Consider the following 21,405-nt stretch of genomic DNA (forward strand, 5'->3'; position numbering starts at 1 on the left):
CTGCGCGGAGCCGAGCAGACGTTATATTTATATCCCTCTTCTCAGTTTCATAGCTTTGAAAGGTGCAGCTCGCCCCTCCTGTTCCCAAACTACAAAATCCCGAACCACTCCTCGACGCGGCGGAGGCAGCGAGAGGAATTGTGCGGTTGGAAGTGTTTTGCCGATCAACCCCTTCGCATCGAGTTAATGGCTCCAGATCAAGAGCCCTTTTCTTATCGATTACATTTTTACATTTTACTGTAGAACAAGGGTGTTATACAGTGATGCGGACCTGCACTCAGCCCATAGAACACTGTCTCTTTTGCTGCGTGAGGGTTTCTGGCTGTGAACCTCCAGCAATGCACCGAAGGTTGCTCCTTATAATCAGGCAGGGAGCTTATTCGGTCAGACGTCGCAGCTGTCCGACCTTCATTAATCAAATTTATGTATTTGTTCCTCGGGATTATTGATTTGTTTGTTTCTTTTATTTCCTCACGAGGCCCCTCCTTTCCTTGGCTCTGCCGGGGACTTTGGAGGCCGGGCAAAATGTCGTAGTGTTTTATGTCTAGTGGTTTCTGCCGTAAAAATTCAGGACACAAACACTCCCCGTGAAGCCTCGAGAGGAATTTTGTGGGCTTTTTTTTTTTCAATTTTTTTTTGTAGAGCACGAAAACTCATAGGTGAAACGTGAATCATCGCTTGCAGGCAGCTAATACGTTTGAGATTTACGATGCTCCACTACGATCCTGCCAGTGCAGCCACCGAGTCTCCCCTCGAGTGAACCGAACCCAGCTCCGTCAGGCCCCGTACGGGAGAATCGCTGCGTCTGGAGACCTCTCCGGCTGTAAAAGTAAAAAAAAAAAAATGGGGAAGTTTTGCCGGAGAGGTGGATGAATATTCTGAAATCATCCTGAAGTAGGCTATTCTATTCTGCAATTTAGCTACAGGGTCTAACGAAAGACAACCGTGCTGTCTTTTGACAAATGGCGACACCAAAAGAGGTCAACGGGGGAATTTTAAAATGAAATGCAGCCATTTTACCTCCCCTAAAGTCCCCCTAGAAACCCAAACTTATCAAATCATTCTGTCACACCATCCAGCACAGACAGACATATGCAATAGATTCTGTTAAAACATGTATTTACCTGACAATTCACCCCTGTAATATAAAAGATATTATTAAATTGTTCAAACATTCAGACATGGGGGAAACCATGATTGTGTATTCACCCAACAAATAAGGGTACATTCTGGATATATTATTGTGATATAATATTATGACAAGCGCTTTCACCCAAACAGTTTTAGAACATATTCATTGTCCTAATCAAGTTCTGTCAAATTCACAGAAACAACATTCTGGGCATTTTGCATGCAAACTTGCTTGTGTCATTGTGTATTCTTTGAGGATTCTGATCCTGTTCCAAGTGTAAGTGGTGAAAGATTTGTTTATTGCACCATCCACAATTCAAATTCTTCTATAACTGCAATCTCAAAATAGAACCGAGAATAGTTATAGAGAGCGTTTCGACAATGTTTCCTTGTGAACACCCCGGACCCTGGATACATTAACATTTTGTGAAACTTGGAATTCCAGGAATTTTCTGGAAAGCAACTTTTCTTTTAGTTGGATGTGTTTATTCTTCCACTAACAGTTAAAATGTGCAAGTAAGTTGTAAGTTAATGCAACAAACTAATGCTAACAGCTCTGCAGCAAGGTATGCTGGGGCTAATGGTCTCAATCTGGGTCTTCTGATGGGAGAGCACCCTTTCTTGGTGTTCATTGGACAGATTAGTAAGGCCGAGGGACCTGGGTGAGGGGGGGGGGCACAAAACAAAACCTTAAAATAAATTGAGAGTGTTGTGAGGATGATCCTGTGAATGCCATGGCTGGCTACCAACAACCTCCCATAACTGACAAGGTGTGAACTGAGGACACACACACGCACACACACACACACACAAGCATGTTGTGTTCTGAATTACCATGCCAGCCTGTTAACCGTCCAGACATGACTTCACCTCGTCCTTCCATCACTGTGATGACGCTGTCCCTTTCAGACGCCGAACATCGATTGGACACAGCTGTTGATTTTTCTGACAACGTGAATCTTCCAGAATAATAAAGTAAAGGACGTGGGCGGGGGGCCTTTTCTCTTCCGGATAGTTCTTAAGATTCTCTCAACAAAAGACGGGGGGTCCGGTTCCATCGCCCTGGGCTATCACCCACTATAATCCCTTTCAGCTCTTTCCACCAATCAGGCTTCGATCCCCGGCTCGGGGGGGGGGGGGGGGGGGGGGGGGTTTGGACTTTTTCTGAGAGAAATTGGTGCAAGTATGTCGTCTCTATCCTGTCCTGTGAATTTGGAAGAAGCGTTGGGGCGGTTGTTTCTGGGCGGGCGGGTCTGTGCGGAAGGGTTGGTGCAGGGCGAGAATGCATATCCTCTGTGAAAATGCCTAATTTTCTTTTGATGTGGTCTGTCCTTTGTTAATGCATCTCCGTCAGTGCATCAGTCGAGACTCAGCCACTGAACTGAGGGAAGACCTATTCACTACCAATGGAATGGTTGCCTGGACACCAAAAGGTATATGAGGTATATGGTGCACATTTCCGAACCATTTACCTCTGCAGGAGACTGAAAGGTTTTCAAAGGTTACACTGCCTGTAAAACGTTCTTCCTGTTCTCTTAGTTTGAGTATTTCCCATGTTTAATCTAGCTCTGATCCCTCCTGGGTTCCCTGTTCAACATTGATTCCGTACAGCTATCGAAGAGGGGGGGGGGACTTGCCCTTTTCACTGTTAATTATGGTAGTGATTTGTGAAGCCATTTAACAAAACTGTGATTTAGTGTTTCCACTGTGGCAATCCGATCTGAAAGAAGCATTTGACGTAATATGTAAGAGAATGAATCAGCGTAAAGTAATATAGAGATGTGAATGATTATTATTTTTGAGCTAAAACTCTATTAATGGCTTGACATAATCTCCACATTATATTATATTTGTTATAAAGAATAAAACCAGAACAAGCATTTCCATTAAAGGCAAAAAAAAATGTCACCTGGACATTGTTTGACATGGCAAACTTCAAAGGAACCGGTCTCATGAATTCTAATCTGCCGAGAACCTGTTGCCGTTGAAGGTTGCTAAGAAACCGGGAGAAAAAACCCTGTGAACCTGTGGATGGTTTCCCATCATGCACCTGGTCAGGGTTCATCCCCCGAGCACATCCATTTAGCTCTGATGTCAGCGGGCAGGCATTAATTAGATTTGGAGGCTGATGCAATGGGCCTGGGGCAAGCAGGTACGGGGGGGGACAGCGGTCTCTCGCCTTGCCCTGGTTACAGACGGATAACGATGTTTGCATTACCGGAGACGGGGGGGCAGGCAGGCAGACGGCAGACACAGGGCGACTCGCCCGCACGTAGGCGGTGTCTGAGGCCTTCTGTAAAAGACATAATTCTTTGTCTGCTGCTCACCCCCCCCCCCGCATCCCCTTTTCTCTCTTTCCCCCTTTCTCTTCTGCCTCCATGCTCATGCAGGTAAATGTTTGATGGGCTGACTGACCTGTTCTGTTCATTCATTGTGTTCATCTCTCTCTCTCTCTCTCTCTCTCTCTCTCTCTCTCAATTCAATCAATTCCTGATTCAATTCAAAGCAGGACAACAAAGGTTTCCAAAGCACACTGAGAACATGTCAATGACATGTAACAGCAGGATAATAATGACTATGCTGTTACACGTGTAGACATGAATGCGATATGAAGACGTAATCTGAAGAATAATAAATATCTCTGACGAATATTGACAATAACCGAACAAAACCGTAACTGGTTTATATAAATATGTAAACCATAGTCAGATGTAAGTGACCGGATGCTCAACACTACGTACAGCATACGCCAATTTATTTGTCAGGAAGTGTGACAAAATTGTGAAATGCTATTTATTCATTCATTCATTCAATTGTTAGTTTGTTTGAAAAGGCCTGTTAGATTTATTTGTATTTATTACAACCTCAGCTGTCCGTCAGTGATCACGTGCCGACTACACTTAGGAGTGCCAAAAAAATAGGTCAGCTGAGAACATAACCCATTATGGACTAAGGCTCCCTATAGAAAACCCATAGAAAGGCCTAGGAATCACAATGCATTTCACGGTCTTGTGTCTTGAAAAACGGTCATATGCTGGTCTCACACCCATCTGTTAAGGGAGATGTAACGCGCAGGTCACATCCGTCTGTTAAGGGAGATGTAACGCGCAGGTCACATCCGTCTGTTAAGGGAGATGTAACACAGGTCACATCCGTCTGTTAAGGGAGGTGTAATGCGCAGGTCACATCCGTCTGTTAAGGGAGGTGTAATGCGCAGTTCACATCCGTCTGTTAAGGGAGATGTAACGCGCAGGTCACATCCGTCTGTTAAGGGAGATGTAACACAGGTCACATCCGTCTGTTAAGGGAGGTGTAATGCGCAGGTCACATCCGTCTGTTAAGGGAGGTGTAATGCGCAGGTCACATCCGTCTGTTAAGGGAGGTGTAATGCGCAGGTTACATCCATCTGTTAAGGGAGATGTAACGCGCAGGTCACATCCGTCTGTTAAGGCAGATGTAACGTGCAGGTTGTATCCGTCTGTTAAGGGAGGTGTAACGTGCTGGTTGCATCCGCCCACAAGGGGTTGAAGTGATTCTCTCCATTGAGGCACTTTGGTACAATCTCCTCTCATACTGAATAAAACTTTGACCAAAAAGAACAACTTAGCATGCAGGGCATGAACTGCTCGTATATAAATATTCCAGTCCGTGATAAATTAATTTCCCTCATTGACCCGAGCATGAGTCACGCAGCGTGTTTGCAGAAAGGATTATCTCATTAGATCCGTGCGATACGGCCGCCTGAGAGCTTCACTGGAGTGGGCTCTCAAAACTGCAGGGCTTGGGCTCATCTTAATTTCTGTACTTTACCTGTATTTAACCAGAAGAGAACCTCTTTTACTGGAGTGACCAATCGCAGGAGAATGCGTTACATTGTGGCTTGTGCATGAGCCAATCGCAGGGAAATGCAATGGAATCCATAAGTATTTGGACAGTGACACATTTTGTTTTGCCATTTTCACTCTATACACTATGACTTTTACATCCATGTTGGGCAAACCATGTCAGAATTGCAGCCCTTTTTGTACACGTCCCCTACAATTTTGGACTGTGGACAAATGAACAAGTTAACAAAAATATCGTAATCATATTCAATATTTCGCTGCAAATCCTTTGCAATCAATGACTGCCTGAAGTCTACGACCCATAGACATCACCCAGGTGCTGGGTATCTTCCCTGGTGATGCTCTGCCAGGCCTGTACTGCAGCCCTCTTCAGCTCCTGCTTGGCCCGGGGCTGTTTGCCTTCAGTGTGGTCTTTAGCTAATGAAATGCATGCTCAATTAGATTGAGGTCAGACGATGTATGTTTTTGCGATACTGAATTGTGGCCATTCTATTCTTGAAGCTGGCGTAGACATATATGGTTCTGATAGTTGTCTTTGACACATCTAAGCCTACATCCTGGAGAGTGTTCTTGATTTGTTGAACATTTACAAAGGGATTTTTCTTCACCATTCAAAAGGATTCTTCTGATATCCACTACACTGGTCCTCCGTGCTCTACCAGGTCACTTGCCTTTGCTGTGCTCACCAGCATGTCGCTGATTTGATTTATTCTCATTTCTCAGCCTAGCGATGGCCTGCTTTACTGCCATTGACACTTTTTTAGTTCTTATGTTGAGAGACAAGAAAAAAGACTCCAAACGCAGATGGCACTCCTAGAATCAACTGTAGACCTTTTGCTAGCTCTTTTATGCATGAACTGAGCGGCCAATTGCCCTATTACCTTTGGGCCCCTATAACTGGTAGTTATTACAATGGCTACAATTCCTACACTGTTCACCCAATATGGAGGTGAAAGATGTCACTAAATGTTAAAGTGCTAAATGTTTGCACTTTAACCACATCGCGATTGTTTTATTTCAACGGCTCGTTTGCTGGAGTGCAAAGCGAAAACAACAAAAAAATAAAATGTGTCACTGTCCAAATACTTACGGACTGCACTGTATGCCAAACATGAGGTTGTACATCAGCCAGTCAAATGACAGAATGGGGGAGAAATGAGAGCAAACCTTGCTGAAATGTGTCTTTATCCAGGACTGTCCTTCAAGATAATTAATTGGTAAAACAAAAAATCACATGGCATGAATGTAAATTGAGTAGGAAAGCACTCTTTAAGCAAGAAAAGTGGAGCCTTTTTTTAAGGAGGCAATTTCTAAAAAGTTGTTAAAGGTATTTTTTGAACCTGTATGAGTCACAAATGCTTATTAAATGTGCTCATAGTATTAATACTGTATAAAACAGACAATTGTGGTGCTCTGCGTAAATTTGAATGGCGCCATGCACGCACGTTGCATACAACGTCGTGTAGTTTTCGAGTGAAAACTCCACCAAGCAGTAGCAACATGGGAGACAGGTGAATTGCATTTTGTTGGTTTGACAGTGACCACGACGTGGGGGATCTGGAGGCTAACAAGGCAGATCCTTGCAAAGAAATTGAAAATGGAAAATTGAGGCAAATTGCAGAAGATCATTCCATACACGGACGATAACCGAAATGCTAGCGTGGGGAGTTTTTTAAAAGCACTCTTGTATTCTAAAGGTTTCAGTAACAGCTGAACACAAATCAGGACCGACGTCTCAAACGCATCATTCTGAAGGAACGGCGTGCCTGTTGTCGTGGTAACTCACAATGCCGATGAGGTACTGGGATGATTTGGAAGATAATGTATGTTTTTATTAAACCAATATATGCATGTTAAATATGTAATTATTCTGCTGGTGATTGTGATAAAAAGGCTATCGTAGTGGCCACTCCGGTTGGTCAGGCAGTGTAACGCTGCGGGGAGTGTTGTAGCAGGTCTGAAGGTGCAGGTAGAGATGCAGTGCCCAGCTTGGAATCAAACCTGTCAGTTGCAAACCCAGTTCTCTGACCATCATACTACTGCACTGTTCAGTAGCAAAGCTCGTGTCCTCCTCCCAGAACTAGGCCAAATACGTAATTGTTTTGGATTCAAATGCTTTTCTACACTTTACTGAGCTTGTCTGGTGTATCGGAACCCATGAAATGCTCTCAGAAAGTGCAAACCCTGCCTTCTGGTCCTCTTGGTTTAAAAATATATATGTAACCAGGAGAGAACCTCTTTTACAAGAGAGACCAATCACAGGAAAATGCATTACATTTTAACTTCGACTCACGCCTGCTCTGTCTGCAAAATGGTTCAGACCTTGCCTTGTAACCCAGACTGGCCTCTGTCTCAACCCAGACTGGCCTGTGTCTCAACCCAAACTGGAAGCTGGACTCTGGTCTCATCCACCTCAGCACTTATATTCTTCACAGGGGAACACTTGCTCTTCAAACAAACGGGTCAATGTCAGCACGTACAGCCAGTCCACCGACAAAAAATTATGTCACTCAAGGCAGGTTGCACAACTGTTACCAACAAAAGTGAGTGAGAGAGAGAGAGAGAGTGGCGGGGGGAATGTAAGTCAACACAAGTGAACGGACTTTGGAGCGATTCCTCCTGGAGGTGCACCAGATTTTTGAGCCAAGATTCCCAAAATAAAATGAGCTCAACTGCCCAGTTTAAATGGAGCCTAGCAAATGTTCAGTGGCTGCAGGTGTTTTGCCATGTCAGGACCTGACAGACCTGGCCTGATTCAAATACTTCTACGCTTTACTGAGCTTGTCTGTTGTATTTGAACCCATGAAAAAGTGCAAAACCAGCCTTCCGGTCCTCTTGGTTGGCTCAGTTGCGCCAGGCAAGATCAATTGAGCACTTGAAAAGTATTGACGAAAACAATGACGTATTTGACCCAGGTCTGGAACCGGAGCACGTACAGAGCAGGTGCAGTAGTTCAGTGTTAAACCCGACTGGTCTAAGAGTGTGGAGCACAGCCTGGTTTCACAAAGCAGGATTACAGAGTTGGCTGCATAACTGCACCGACTAAAACCCTGAACTCTCCCAAATCTGGAGCGTACCTGTAAAAATAAGTTTTTTACAGGTACTCCATGCAGTTATCCAGCTAACTCTGTTATCGTGGTTTGTGATATAATAATATTTGATTTTATTTGTGAAGCACTTTTGAAATAGCTGATACAGGGCCCAGGGCTCTCAAGTCTTGAAATGGGCCAGTGTGGGTGCAGGTGTTTTAGCCATACACTACAACACCTAATTCAACTAATTTAGGTTAATTCAATTAGGACATTACTAAGTAGAATCAGGTGTGTTGGTGCTGAGCTAAAACATACACCCACACTGGCCCTTTTAGGACAGGATTAGACACCCCTGGAGTAGAGTACACAGGTTTTCCTCATGGCTTTCAGCCCATGTTTGGGAAGGGGCTGGGTTTGGATCCCAACTCCTGGTGGTTTTGCAGTGCGCAGGTCAGCACTGCAAGACATTTTACGTTCTTCCCGTGTTGTATTGACAGCCCCGACCCTTGCTGTCACCATGGGGGCGACGGAACCTGGTTACCATGGTGATCAGTGACTCGCTTTCAGGATTTCAGTGTGTGCCAGAGCCATAGAACATATGGGGGGGGGGGGGGTTAAACAGCAGGTGTAATTCCGTGAAGGGAGTTACCGAAGAACCTCTGGAAACAGACTCGATGAAACACACTGTTACTTTTGCACGGGAGTGAAAGAGAGAAGGACAGAAAGAGGAGAAGCAGAGAGGAGGAGAGAGGGAAGCAGAGAGGAGGATGTCAGGTGATACAGGTGTAGGACGAGTGAAGGATCTTACCAGATGTTCACGAAGCAGGCTGAACACGAGCGGAGGGAGGGAGGGAGGGAGGGAAAGATGGAGCATGATGTGGTTGAGAGGACGAGAGAGGAAAAAGAGGGAGGTCTCAGTATCTGATGTCCAGTACAGACTGTCTCTGAGTTCGCTCCTAAAAATAACTACCTGGCAACCAGTCCTGGCGGTATACAAATCATCACTAATTATTATATATTTTTTTGGTTTTGTTTTTGTAACTGGTGCCTGTGCTAGCCAATCAAGCGTCAGCTTGTTCCACTGAGCGAGGAGCGTGTCAGCACTGATTGGACTACAGTTCATTTGTGCTCTCGGTGCTGCTCAGTCGGATGGAGAGATGGATGTTTTTCCTGCATTTGTTCCAAAAAAACTAAACACACTTGATGAATTCTTGTTTTTTAAGAAGTGTCCTTGGCACTGAAGCTTTGGTCAGGTGTGTAGCACCTTAAGGTGGAGGAGCTATTGCTGTGATTCTTTTCTGTTTTTTGGTTCGGTATTGGCAAAGTGCCAAGTGTAGGTCAAGGGCCTCTTGAGTAGCCTCTCCAGGGCAAGGATGTAATTTCCTGCTTTTCTTTTCTGGGCTCTGATAAAGAAGCAGCCCCCTCCCCCGGGGTATATCCCTGCCTACTCCGAGCCCCTGTGTCGGGGCAACACTGACATCCGGTACCAGGTTCTATTACCTCATGGATCAGTCAATGAGTCCATCATGGCAAAAGATCTAAAGTATCTCTGAAATGAACATGCATGCACATACATGCACTGCACATGCACCCAAATCGACATAAGCATGCTCAAATACACACACACACACACACGCACACACACACACGCAAACACACAGCAGGCTTGGCTGGCTTGTAGAAGCCTGGCTCTAATGTACGGATGTTGCAGTGGGACTTGACTGTTGCCGCCAAATCGACTTCTTCCCCTCCAATTTTAGCCTGCCCTTTACCCTTTCACCTGACAGGAACTCTTCCTCAAACAGGAATGACCCTCTGGGTCAGGGGTGTCTCTCTAGTCCTGGAGGGCTGCAGTGTCTGCTGATATTTGTGGTTTCCTTTCAATCAGCAGCCAATTAAGGCCATGAGAACAAGGTGTGTGGACTTTTTAGCCAATGAAAGACTTTGAAATGTATCTCTCATGCTCAAACACGCCAAAAACCAGCAGACACTGCGGCCCTCCCGGACTGGAGTTTGACACCCTTGCTCTAGGTGGCTACAAGATGCAAGCTAGCTGGCCGTTGAAAGCCGAACCGTCGTGGTGGGTCCTGGGTCACCAGGCGGATCCTGGCAGAAGGCAGACGCATCTGTTTTTCTTTCCCCAGCTAATTGATTATTTGTAATGAGCCAAATGGGTTTATTAGTTGCATGCATCTGCTCTGGTGCATTTCCAGCGAGACACCGCGGCGGACTGCCTTGGCTCAGTGCAGAAACATCGTGGTAATGTAGCCCGCAAGTTTCCTCGGGAAATGCACCAATCAGGAGCGAATGCAGATGCCAGACAACGGGTCCCAAAATACAACTTATCAAGTGTTTTAAACGAGAGCGTAAAAAAGATGTCTAAACAGCATGTTAAAATATGCAGAGATAGGGCGGCCTGTAGCGTAGTGGTTAAGGTAAAGGACTGGGACCCGCAAGGTTGGTGGTTCTAATCCCGGTGTAGCCACAATAAGATCCGCACAGCTGTTGGGCCCTTGAGCGAGGCCCTTAACCCTGCATTACTCCAGGGGAGGATTGTCTCCTGCTTAGTCTAATCAACTGTACATCGCTCTGGATAAGAGCATCTGCCAAATGCCAGTGAAGAAGTTATTGATTGGTCATTGGTGGATTTGCGGTGGCGCTGACCTGGACACAGTGACATTTTAAATACGCTGCTTTCCTTTAGCCTGGCGTGTAATCATGCAGGCAGCGCCTTTCCGCATGTCTCGCGGACACGCGGGACGAAAAGTCGCCCGTTTGCCTGCATGCAGCATTTACTGATGTGTAGCCGACATTTGGAGGCAGAGCATTTCCATTTAATTGACGTAGCGGTGAATAAAAACCAGGCCAGTCCGCGCACTTATCATCGGAGATCTTCCTGTAATAGCCTTAATAGAAATATCTGCCTGGTCTTTATTCATTATTTCCTGCCTGTCTCCAGGTAGAGATGTAAAATTGAGTGAGTCTAACTGGCCAATGAGGGCACGGGTCGTTTTGCGGTAATTGGATGGGTAAAGATCGTCGCGAGACATCCCCATTGTGACGAGCAGATGCTGGAATGAACCAAACAATTTCAGTTCCACCAAAGGTTAGCTCCCTCCATTACCGTACATTTCACTGCAGCAAGAGAACAGTCCTTTCTCTTATTCAAATTGGACTTAATGCAACCAAATTACACCAATTATGATTTCACAGTCTGTCTCAGGAAGATCACAACCACTTACAGTCCTTTACATGGAAACAAAAAGTTTAAATAAAGGAGAATCAGACAATTCACATTCCTACTGAAAAGCACACGTAGGAGTGCCGTTTCAAAATGTAGCTTCTGTTGTTTAATTTTATTCAAAATTGAACGCGAGCATGGTGTTTATTAGAGGAATAAAATTGAGAAAAATAAGTTTGAGACTCTTCAAGGGCAAGTAATTACTTTTACAATTGGATAATGGCACTTACAAAATGAAAAGCCTGACCGGAAGTTATTTTTTCAGGACAATTCAAATGTAAGAGAGCATTTTCTGCATGGTGCTCTCACTGGAACGTCCAAGGGCACACGTGAGTATTAAAACAGAGGTGGAGCTGCCATGTGCTGAATACTATGGTGATTGACCGGAGCTTTTATACTCTGGCCAATAACTCTTCAGTATGCTACTCCACCATCAACCAAGCCTGCGTTACTACCCTGACACGCCTACAAAATACTAAATATTACTTACATGTGGATAAAGTAGCCTGGGCTAATTGAGTGCACTGTTAAAATAGCATCGCTTTTGCTACCACTCATAAACAGTTTCGCATCCCAAATTAATAGCCACAGTCTGCAGATTTTGCGTGTGGATGTCAGATGATGTAGCCACTGCAATTGTAGGACGGAATCTCTGCTCTTATTATAGAATTATTGGATCTTATCGCACAGTGGGGCAGCAATGACAGACGCGATATTGTCGGGGCTACATCGCGCAGTGTGACACGTACCAATAGTAAAAGTAGTATAAAATAGTAAAAGACGACCGACATCACACAATGCACAGCCAGCATAAGGTGTGTGTCAAACTGTAGAAGAGTGAATGAGTGAATGTCCTGTTCCAAAGACGGAACGTTTCAATGTAATGGAACATTCTGCCCATTGAAAACATCCTCTGTGCCTACATTCCTGTTTCACTGTGACCTTTGACCTAAGCAAGGACTACAAAAAATACACTCATCTCACTTTAATAGGAAGCGGCCTTTCGGAGAAGACGCTGAAGTGGCAGCATTCACTCTTGTCCTTGGAGCGTCTGAGGACCTGCATGTTTTCATGGTAGCTCAGCACTTATAATCAAGAAAAAGCAGTTCATTCAGTTGATTCACCTTGCCTGGTTTCTTAGGTCTGAAGTGGTTGCCAATTTTAAAATGAAAATAAAAACTGGTGTATAACCCTGTGTAGTTCTCCAAGGTTGTGAAATAATGGCACCGTGCTGTAACGGCCTGGCCAATCAGGTTCTATACATCCAGTCACCTGATCAAATTTCCACTTTAATTGGCTGAATAATTACCTCCCTGGCATACTCGTGTTATCTGTGGGGAGTATTCTACTGGAGCAACACCAAAATGGGTTAATTGCTTTCTGGGCAAGTGGTATGAAGTGCTACGTACGTGCAGTTCATTATATTATTTATTTTAACCCCTTTGAGTATTGGTATAATAGACAGAATTGTTAAAAATGTTCTGTGCCTATTTACTTGGAACATTCAGTTGAATTGAATTTAACTATCTTTTAAGAATCATTATGGCATTACGGGCTCATAACACAATATTTGTAGGGGGCCAAGCACCAGGAAGTGGAGGTGATTCTTCTTCCTTCTTCCTCCTCCTCAATTACCACCCTTCTCCCAGGCCCAAAAGCACGCACAATTTGGCAGCCAGACCACACATGCACTCCATTTTAGTATGCAAGACACCCATGCACCTGACGCACCATCTGCAAAAGTGCAACACTGAAAACATTCTTACAGCCATCCCATACATACAAGCACGCATGCTTTAAAACCAGCTTCTATTCCAATTTCTGAAACGTACAAATTGAAGATGGATCCTTGTGGGATGTGACACATTTTGTGCCGCTACCACCCAATCTTCAAATGGCTATGACATTGGACGGTATTTGGAGTAGGTTTGCTGTCCATGACAAAGTACCAATGCACTATGGTTCACCCTTGGCGCTTGGACCCTAACATCACTGCTTGCAGCTATATTTTCCCTTTAGTTTCATCATAATTATGTGTGTTCTGCCATTTACACGGATAACAATTAGTGGGTGACCAAGATAGAACGCAAGTGCAGTAAGTACGTGTAACAATAACAGATACTGACAGTGATTTAAATCCGGCTAAATGATGCATGAGCTAAATATTGAACCACTAATGATCCATTAACTCTCTGAGCACAAATAGATTGACACAATTTAAAATGAGTCAGGTATTTATTAGACTTATTTTTCAGACTTCTACTGCTGTAGCCTATCCACTTAGAGTTATGATGCATTGTGTTCAGAGATGCTCTTCTGCATACCACTGTTGTAATGTGTGGCTATTTGTGCTACCTTCCTGTCAGCTTTGACCAGTCTGGCCATTCTCCTCTGACGTCTCTCATTAACATTCTGTCTGTCGAACTGCTGCTCACTGGATAAAAAAATCTTTTTTTTTTTTTTGCTTTTTGCACCATTTCTTGCAAACTACTGTGCGTGAAAATCCCTGGAGAACAGCAATTTCTGAGATACTCAAACCACCCTGTCAGCCATCAACAATCATTCCTCGGCCAAAGTCACTGAGATCAAATTTTTTCCCCATTCTGATGGTTGATGTGAACATTAACTGAAGCTCCTGACACGTATCTACATGATTGTATGCATTGCACTGCTGCCACACAATCGGCTGATTAGATAATCACATTAATAAGTATGTGTAATAAACAATGTAGTAAACATTTTCCTAATAAAGTGCTCAGTCAGTGTATTATTTGTAATGGCTATTGTTACCTTATCAGGACAAAAAAAACATGTTCAGAGTCCTATTTCACTGCTGTCCGCCAAGCATCGATTTAAATCGGCAAGCATTCACAACGCTCTCCAGATTTGCTCTTTTCTGATTGTCTGAGCAGTCCTGTCAAAGCACCATTTCAAGGGTTAGCACATTGAAAGTAGCAGCACTGGCCCCTGCTGGAAGAAAATGGAACTGCCTTTCTCGCTCACACAGATGTGAAATCACTTCCACATGTTGACATAGAAGCGCTTCCTTGGAAAATTATCCGGCAAAAAAAAACTCCATACTCACTCTGCTTTGAGCGGACTGCGGCCGTCACCAAGGACAGAGGGAAACCCTATTAACTCGGTTCAAATTCATTGCGGAAATTTAATTTGCCGGTAAAATGGGAACACACGAGCGCACACATAAAAAGAATAATCTCTGAATGCGAGCCAAAGTAACCAATGAAATCTAATATGTGAAATAATGTGTCTTGGCAATAGTTACAAAAACTTCCTTGTTTAAACATTAAATCCGGACTAGAGTAACTCAAAGGTTCAGACTTAGAAACAAGTCTGATGGTTTTTATGGATTGCGGATATGGCAGAATAACCTGGTAATGTCAGATGAAGTGGACTTATCACCACCACCATAATAATAATGATAATAATAATAATACAAAAGAGCCAACTCCAGAATTATATTTATAATGTATCGTTTATAATATTTTTAAAACGTTAACAAGAGTTGAGAAAATGTGTGAAGAGTGCCACACTGTGGTCAACATGAGGCACTACACACAAATGTAAACCGTAAAATGGAAACAGATGGCAAGTTGTGCAATGTGAATCATGGGAGATGAAGTCCATAGTGATGTAACGTGCGCAGCGACTTTCATCTTTGGACTTTATCGAACAACGTCCCTGTTGCGATAAACTGGGAGACCGTACGGCCACTGAACTCGCCCCATTCTTGAACAAAATTCTATGAGTTTAATCGTCCTGAATGGCAATTAGCTTCCTTAAACATACAATTTATATGTTCATAACACTTACTAATATTTACACAAATGCAAATGTATATTATGCATATCAATGGGAAATTCTCATAAAAAATGTTGTCTATTCAAATAGGAACGAAAGTAACCCCCCCCCCCCTCCCCCCCAAAAGAAGAAAAAAATACCCCCAAAACAAAGCAAAAACAAAAATTCTTAAGCAACAAAAAAATCTGAATGAGTGACACACCCCTTTATACTGCCACAGTTTTCCTTCCTTTTTCCAAAATATTTTTAGCTTCATGTCTCCGGATAAAGGATATTAACATCAGGCAGAGTGTTATATAACATTCAGGAATGTCCTCTGAACGGGTGAAAGTTTTTCCCCTGCGTTGGGGGGGTCATGGTCGCCGTGGTTACAGCCGCAGCCCGCATGCCCCCAGCAGCCACCCGATGCCATCCATCACCCCGGCGAGGGACTCGCACACCGCGTCCTGGACCTGCAACCACAGCCAGAGATCAATTAAACCAGGGCTCCCTGAGCCTGGTCCTGGAGAGCCACAGGGTCTACTGGAGTCTGTAACCCTGGTCCTGGAGACCCACGTGGTCTACTGGAGTCCCCAAGCCCTGGTCCTGGAGAGCCACAGGGTCTACTGAGGGTCCCAACCCTGGTCCAGGAGAGCCACCATGTCTACTGGAGTCTGTAACCCTGGTCCTGGAGACCCACGTGGTCTACTGGAGTCCCCAAGCCCTGGTCCCGGAGAGCCACAGGGTCTAGCGGGGGCCCCAGCCCCGGTCCTGGAGAGCCACAGGGTCTACTGGCTTTTATTTACACCTAACCCTAACCCCAAGAAACCATGTGAGGTGAATTAATAGGTGCATAACCAACTTCTGTGATTTATTCATTAAGAGTCAATTAACAATGGAAAAACCTGAAGACTGAGTGGCTCCTGGACCAATGTTTGAGACCCCTGAAATAAATGAAGTCCCAGAAGACTCCAGATTAGGGACCCCCCCTCCCCACTGCTCACCATCCAGGGGTTGTTCAGCTGCTGCAGGTCCAGCTGATGGGCCAGGAGAACGCAGGGGGTCCTGCCTCCAGTGCTGTCTGGACCCTCCCTGGACACACAGGACAGCACCAGAACCGGCCGGGAGAACGGGCCCCACAGTGGGTCCAGCATGGCCCGGAACTGGGCCCGCTCCACCTCGAGTCCGCCGCCTTTACAACAGACCAAACGCAGGCTTCGTTATCGTCAACAGCCACCAGAGGGCGCCCCTTCACTCCTCTGATCTCAACCTGATCCGCTACATTGATTACATTGAGCGACCGATGAGCCGGTCAGTTCAAAATACTGGAAAAACCCATTAGCACATCCTTTTTTTGGACTCCACTGCATCAAACTCAGCGACCCGTCTCTCTTGATACAAAATCATCTTGCTGAAAGAAGAAAATAGTCTTGGTTGCAGGACTGTCTTGACACTAAAATACCCGCTGTCAATTCGGGGGAATGCTTCAGTATGATAAAGTGATTTACTGGGAAGAGCCCAAAGGCTAAGGCAGTTATGTAGGGCACAATGATACCATTCAGATGGGTCTGAGGAAAACGCATTAGCCAAGCGCAACCCTGCTAGCATCTCACTTTCACGCTACACTCAAATACAGACCAAAAGGGCTCTTCCCTTACATTCTAAAATAATGTGCATGTAAACCTGCAATTGTAGGGGATTTAATGTATAATAAATTGGTATGAAGCGATTTTGGATGGGTGTTCGCCCTGTCCCAGGGTCGGGACCCCTTACCCCTCCCGGTTTCCGCGTTTGCCACATAGATGAATCCGTCGACCGCACGACACACTTCCTGTACAAAGGGGGCGATGCTGTAGGCGGGGCTGTCTGTCTGTCCACCTTCCTCTCGGACGAATAGCCTGCTGTGCCCGTGCTGCTGTTCCAGACGCGCCCTCTCCCTCTCCCTACTGCCAGAAACAAACACGGGGGGGTTAGTCTCCTTCACTCAGTGCGCTAAATTCATTTAGGGTGAAATTAACACCTTAAAGGTCTCTGAGATTTCATGCACAACAGTCTCTAGAGTTTGCAGAGAGTGGCGGTAAAAACAAAAAAACATCCAGTGAGCAGCAGTTCTGCAGGAAGAAATGTGTGGTTAATGATAAAGATCAGGAAAAGGGCCGGATTGGTTGAAGATGACAGGAAGGTGACAGTAACGCAATTAAGCAGAAAAAGTCAAAAAAGTAAGATAAATAATAAATACCTAGAAAAGTGCTCACTAAGTGCATGTATACTATCATTCAGCGTACATAAGGCAGCTTTAGTATATGAGTAAAAAGTAAGATGGATTTCCGGATGTGCTACATCGTCACAGAACACCGCCCCTTCAAGCACAGTGCATGTTAATGATGGCAGCTAGTTGATGTGACTGTGTAAACAAAACTGAAAAGAATATTTAAAAACGGAAATACAGCCACAATAACAACTACGTTCCGCTAAGCATAGTCAAAGGTAATAATTGCATGTAAATTGTTCAACTCTTTCACTGCTTTGGTTTGAACACTGCCTGCCCTCCTGGTTGCTTGGGTCGTGACCTAATGCATTATGGGATAACTGTGTCGGCAGTGCCCGCACACTGATATTTCACTGAATGCAGTGTGATATCCAGGTAGCTTTATCACACACTTTTATGCAGTTATGCTTTCTGACGTACAAATGCTATTTTGGCATACTAAATACTAACTCGTATGCGATTTCGGATGCAGCCTTTGGCTCTTAAAATCAGTGTTTCCTGAGTAACAAGGGGGGGGGGGGGGGGGACCTTGTGACTTTAAACAGGAACTTGCCTCTGCTGTCTCACTCTTCTCACCTGTTGTTTGAGTACAGGACCATAATGTTGAACTTATGCTGATCACGGAACAGGAAGCTAACTCCAGACCCAACACCTAACACAGGGAGAAAAGGTGGGAAGTTATATGCAGTAATGAACACAGACAGCATTCATTAGTAGGGCAATGACTCAATCAACAGCAAAGGTGAAATGAAGGGGTAGATAATATTGAATAATACCATCCTGTAAAGCTGAGGGTCTACAGAAAATAGGAAATTACAGAAACAATACTACAAAAAACAACAGAAAAACACTTTAAAACCATTTAGATTTTGATTGAGCATTTCACACTGGCAGAGAAGACAAAACATAGGTAGAAAATATTTATGGCTTAAAAGGTGTTTCATGAATACAGAAATGAATGAATAATGAATACAGAAATAAACTATGAATGGAAAAACTACAGTAGTAGAGTCGCCAGAATTATGCTTCCAAATGCAGGGTTCAGGGTCAGCCGGTAGCCTAGTGGTGAAGGTACATTACTAGGACCCGGACGTTTGGTGGTTCAAGCCCCAGTGAAGCCATGATAATATCCGCACAGCTGTTAGGGCCTTTAGCAAAGCCCTTAAGCCCACATTACTCCAGGGGGATTTGTTCCTCTGCTTAGTCTAATCAACTGTAAGTGGCTTTAGATAAGTGTTAGCTAAATAACAAATTATTATTATTATTTTTATTATTATTATTATTATTATTATTATTGGCACGGATGGTGCAGTGGGTAGCACTGCCGCCACACAGCAAGGAGGTCCTGGGTTCGAATCCCCGTCAGCCGGGGCCTCTCTGTGTGGAGTTTGCATGTTCTCCCCGTGTTTGAGTGGGTTTCCTCCGGGTACTCCGGTTTCCTCCCACAGTCCAAAGACATGCAGGTTAGGCTGATTGGAGAGTCTAAATTGCCCATAGGTATGAGTGTGTGAGTGAATGGTGTGTGTGCCCTGCGATGGACTGGCGACCTATCCAGGGTGTATTCCTGCCTTTCGCCCAATGCATGCTGGGATAGGCTCCCTGCGACCCTGTTCAGGATAAGCGGGTTAGGATAATGGCTGGATGGATTATTATTATTATTAATTCCACATTCTGGCAACCGGCAGCCCTCTTCCGGAGCGGGCGGGCGGTGTGACTGCGTACCGTTGATCTGTCGCCGCGGTATCCCGGCGACCGGCAGCACGTCCGGGGAGCGCATCAGCACGTTCATCAGCGAGACCTCCAGCTGCTCCAGGCCTGGGCCGAACATGAGGAGCCGCGGCTCCGCGGACAGGTACAGGGACTGCAGGAAGGAGGCTACCGCCCCGTGGCCTGCCCTCTGGGGCCTGCACGCCCGCCTGCACGCCGGACTGCTCTTCAGGTACCTGCCAGAGGCCGTACCGGCCGCAGCCGCCATCAGACCAGCGCGGTTTCTCCAAACCTGCTGTTCTCGCTTCATTTTCTAAACGTTACTTCTACACTGGTCCACAGTGACAACATTTGTTAACACTTTCTATGAGCGTTCTTCAAAAAAAGCTATATGACCTGTTCATAAGCACTTCATAGCACATTCATAGACACTACATAAGCAAGATCCTGTGCTATGCACAAGGTCCATGTGTAATTTCACTTGGTATGTCTCAGGTACTTGCTGCATCAATGTTGATATACCGCAATACACCATATGGCTATTTGTGATTATTGACATAAGTGCTTATGAATGTGCTATGTCGTGCTTATGAATGAGTTATATAGCTGTTATGTAGGACCTTTCAAAGAAAGTGTTAGCAAAGATTTTCACTACAATTACATTTCTGCAGAGTAGCTCATGACTTTATGCCTTATAGGCAAAAATGGCCCCAGTGCCATTAACCAAAACCAGATTTTCATAGTACTGTAACCACACTCTCAAAACGGTCAATCAATATAACAACGAATTCACAGGTTAGACACAGAGATCGACTCACTCTGCCATAAAGTCCTGGCCGGGATCTTCGTGCAGCGGCACGTCAAGCGCCTCCACGCGCGGCATGGATGTGTGGTCGATGGAAGACCAGAGCGGCATGTCCCGGGCGAAGAAATATCTCCATAGCAAAGGATCTCGAACCACTGACCTCCAGTACCGACAGGTGCCCCCGAGCCGACACAAGTCTCGGGGGGACAAGAACGTCATGAGGTGAAACTGAATGTCTGCCTGCAGAAACGGAGGAAGCCAGTTTCACGCTAAATTAGTAATGATAAACTATAGGTAATAGTCATACGCAGACGGACTATTTTTATTTCAAATCAGTCATAGACAGACATGCCATATAGTCTCATCAAACCTGCCTTATTATCTTTATCTTTATATATATATACTCCAAGAAATCAAAAAGTTCCGAAACAAATTATGACTGCTCTGAGATTAGCTGCGACTATTTGACGTTGCCGGGCAACTTTAATGTAACAGCAAGGCTCGGCGGCGCTAGCTAACAAGCACTGAATGGTAAATACACGCTTTACGATAACCAGCCACGGTCACTGGGAATATATTGATAGTCATCTGGCTGTCCAGCTAGTAAGTTAGTGGCAGTGGCTAACTTGTTTCCTCACCGGCAAACTCTCCAACACTCCAGGAGCAGCATCCTCGTCTTGTGCCTCGGTGTCTTTACTCGCAGCGTTTCGGGAAAGCAGAAAGTATCTGTCCCTGAACTGTCTCAAGCTTCTTCCGAACGCAGACTCGCTTCCCCACTGCGTCGTTGACATCTCCGGCTATCGCCAGCGAGCTAACCAGTCATCTAATGCTGTTCGCAAAACGTTTTTAAATAAGTGACGTGTATTTAGGTACTGATCTCATATTGAGGCGCATGTTTCTCCGTTGCAATTTAAATGTTTACAGATTTACGAAGGAGGAAGTGGGAAACAAACTAAAGTTATGACGTCTTAACAGCTGGCATAACAAGTTCCACGAGGCAGACTAGATGCCACTGACGTCTAGTAAACCGTTGCATTATGGCCATTGCAGTTTCTTGTCAGTACGTTGCTGTCAATGTCAAGCCGTATTGTGAGAATACATAATCTTTTAAAGGAGTACAACAGGTAAGTGTGATTGAATGTGACACTTGACTGTTATATTTAGGCAACAACAAAACAAATGTGCATTTTCTTTTATTATTCTGTCATTTAAATGTATTTTAAAGCTTATTTTTCTAAGCCTAAATTTCCCACTAAAAAGTTCACCCTAACTGTCTGGGCGTGGTAATGAGAACTGTCAATTAGCTATGATTGACAGACCGTGCTCCCACTTTCCACACATTGTTGTTTGTAACCATACTACAATTTAGGTATTTAACTATCGATAGCTAAGGTAAGGACGCCGACTTATCCAATTATATGTTTTGCAAGCTAGCTAGCCAAGTTAAGATTAAAGCACAACTACAACGTCCTCATGAAAGCAAACTAGCCAAAAATAGTCTAATAGTCCTTGGAAGGCACTCTAAATTAAGTGAACCTAACGTTAGTTAAATATTTGCATGGTCTTGCCTGGAGGCC

General features: G+C 44.7%; 1 protein-coding gene across 1 annotated transcript; it reads right to left on the minus strand.

The window, feature by feature from the left end:
• Positions 1 to 15,195: 15,195 nt before the first annotated feature.
• Positions 15,196 to 20,820, minus strand: fbxo4 (F-box protein 4). The gene is made up of 7 exons (XM_061261523.1): positions 20,467 to 20,820; positions 19,842 to 20,068; positions 19,039 to 19,259; positions 17,893 to 17,968; positions 16,821 to 16,993; positions 16,052 to 16,239; positions 15,196 to 15,520 (listed from the first exon to the last, which is right to left on the minus strand). The coding sequence occupies exons 1-7, from the start codon at positions 20,617 to 20,619 to the stop codon at positions 15,437 to 15,439; spliced, it is 1,122 nt and encodes a 373-aa protein (XP_061117507.1). The 5' UTR covers positions 20,620 to 20,820; the 3' UTR covers positions 15,196 to 15,436.
• Positions 20,821 to 21,405: the final 585 nt, after the last annotated feature.

The sequence above is a fragment of the Conger conger genome, chromosome 11 (assembly GCF_963514075.1).
Source record: "Conger conger chromosome 11, fConCon1.1, whole genome shotgun sequence".
NCBI lineage: Eukaryota > Metazoa > Chordata > Actinopteri > Anguilliformes > Congridae > Conger > Conger conger.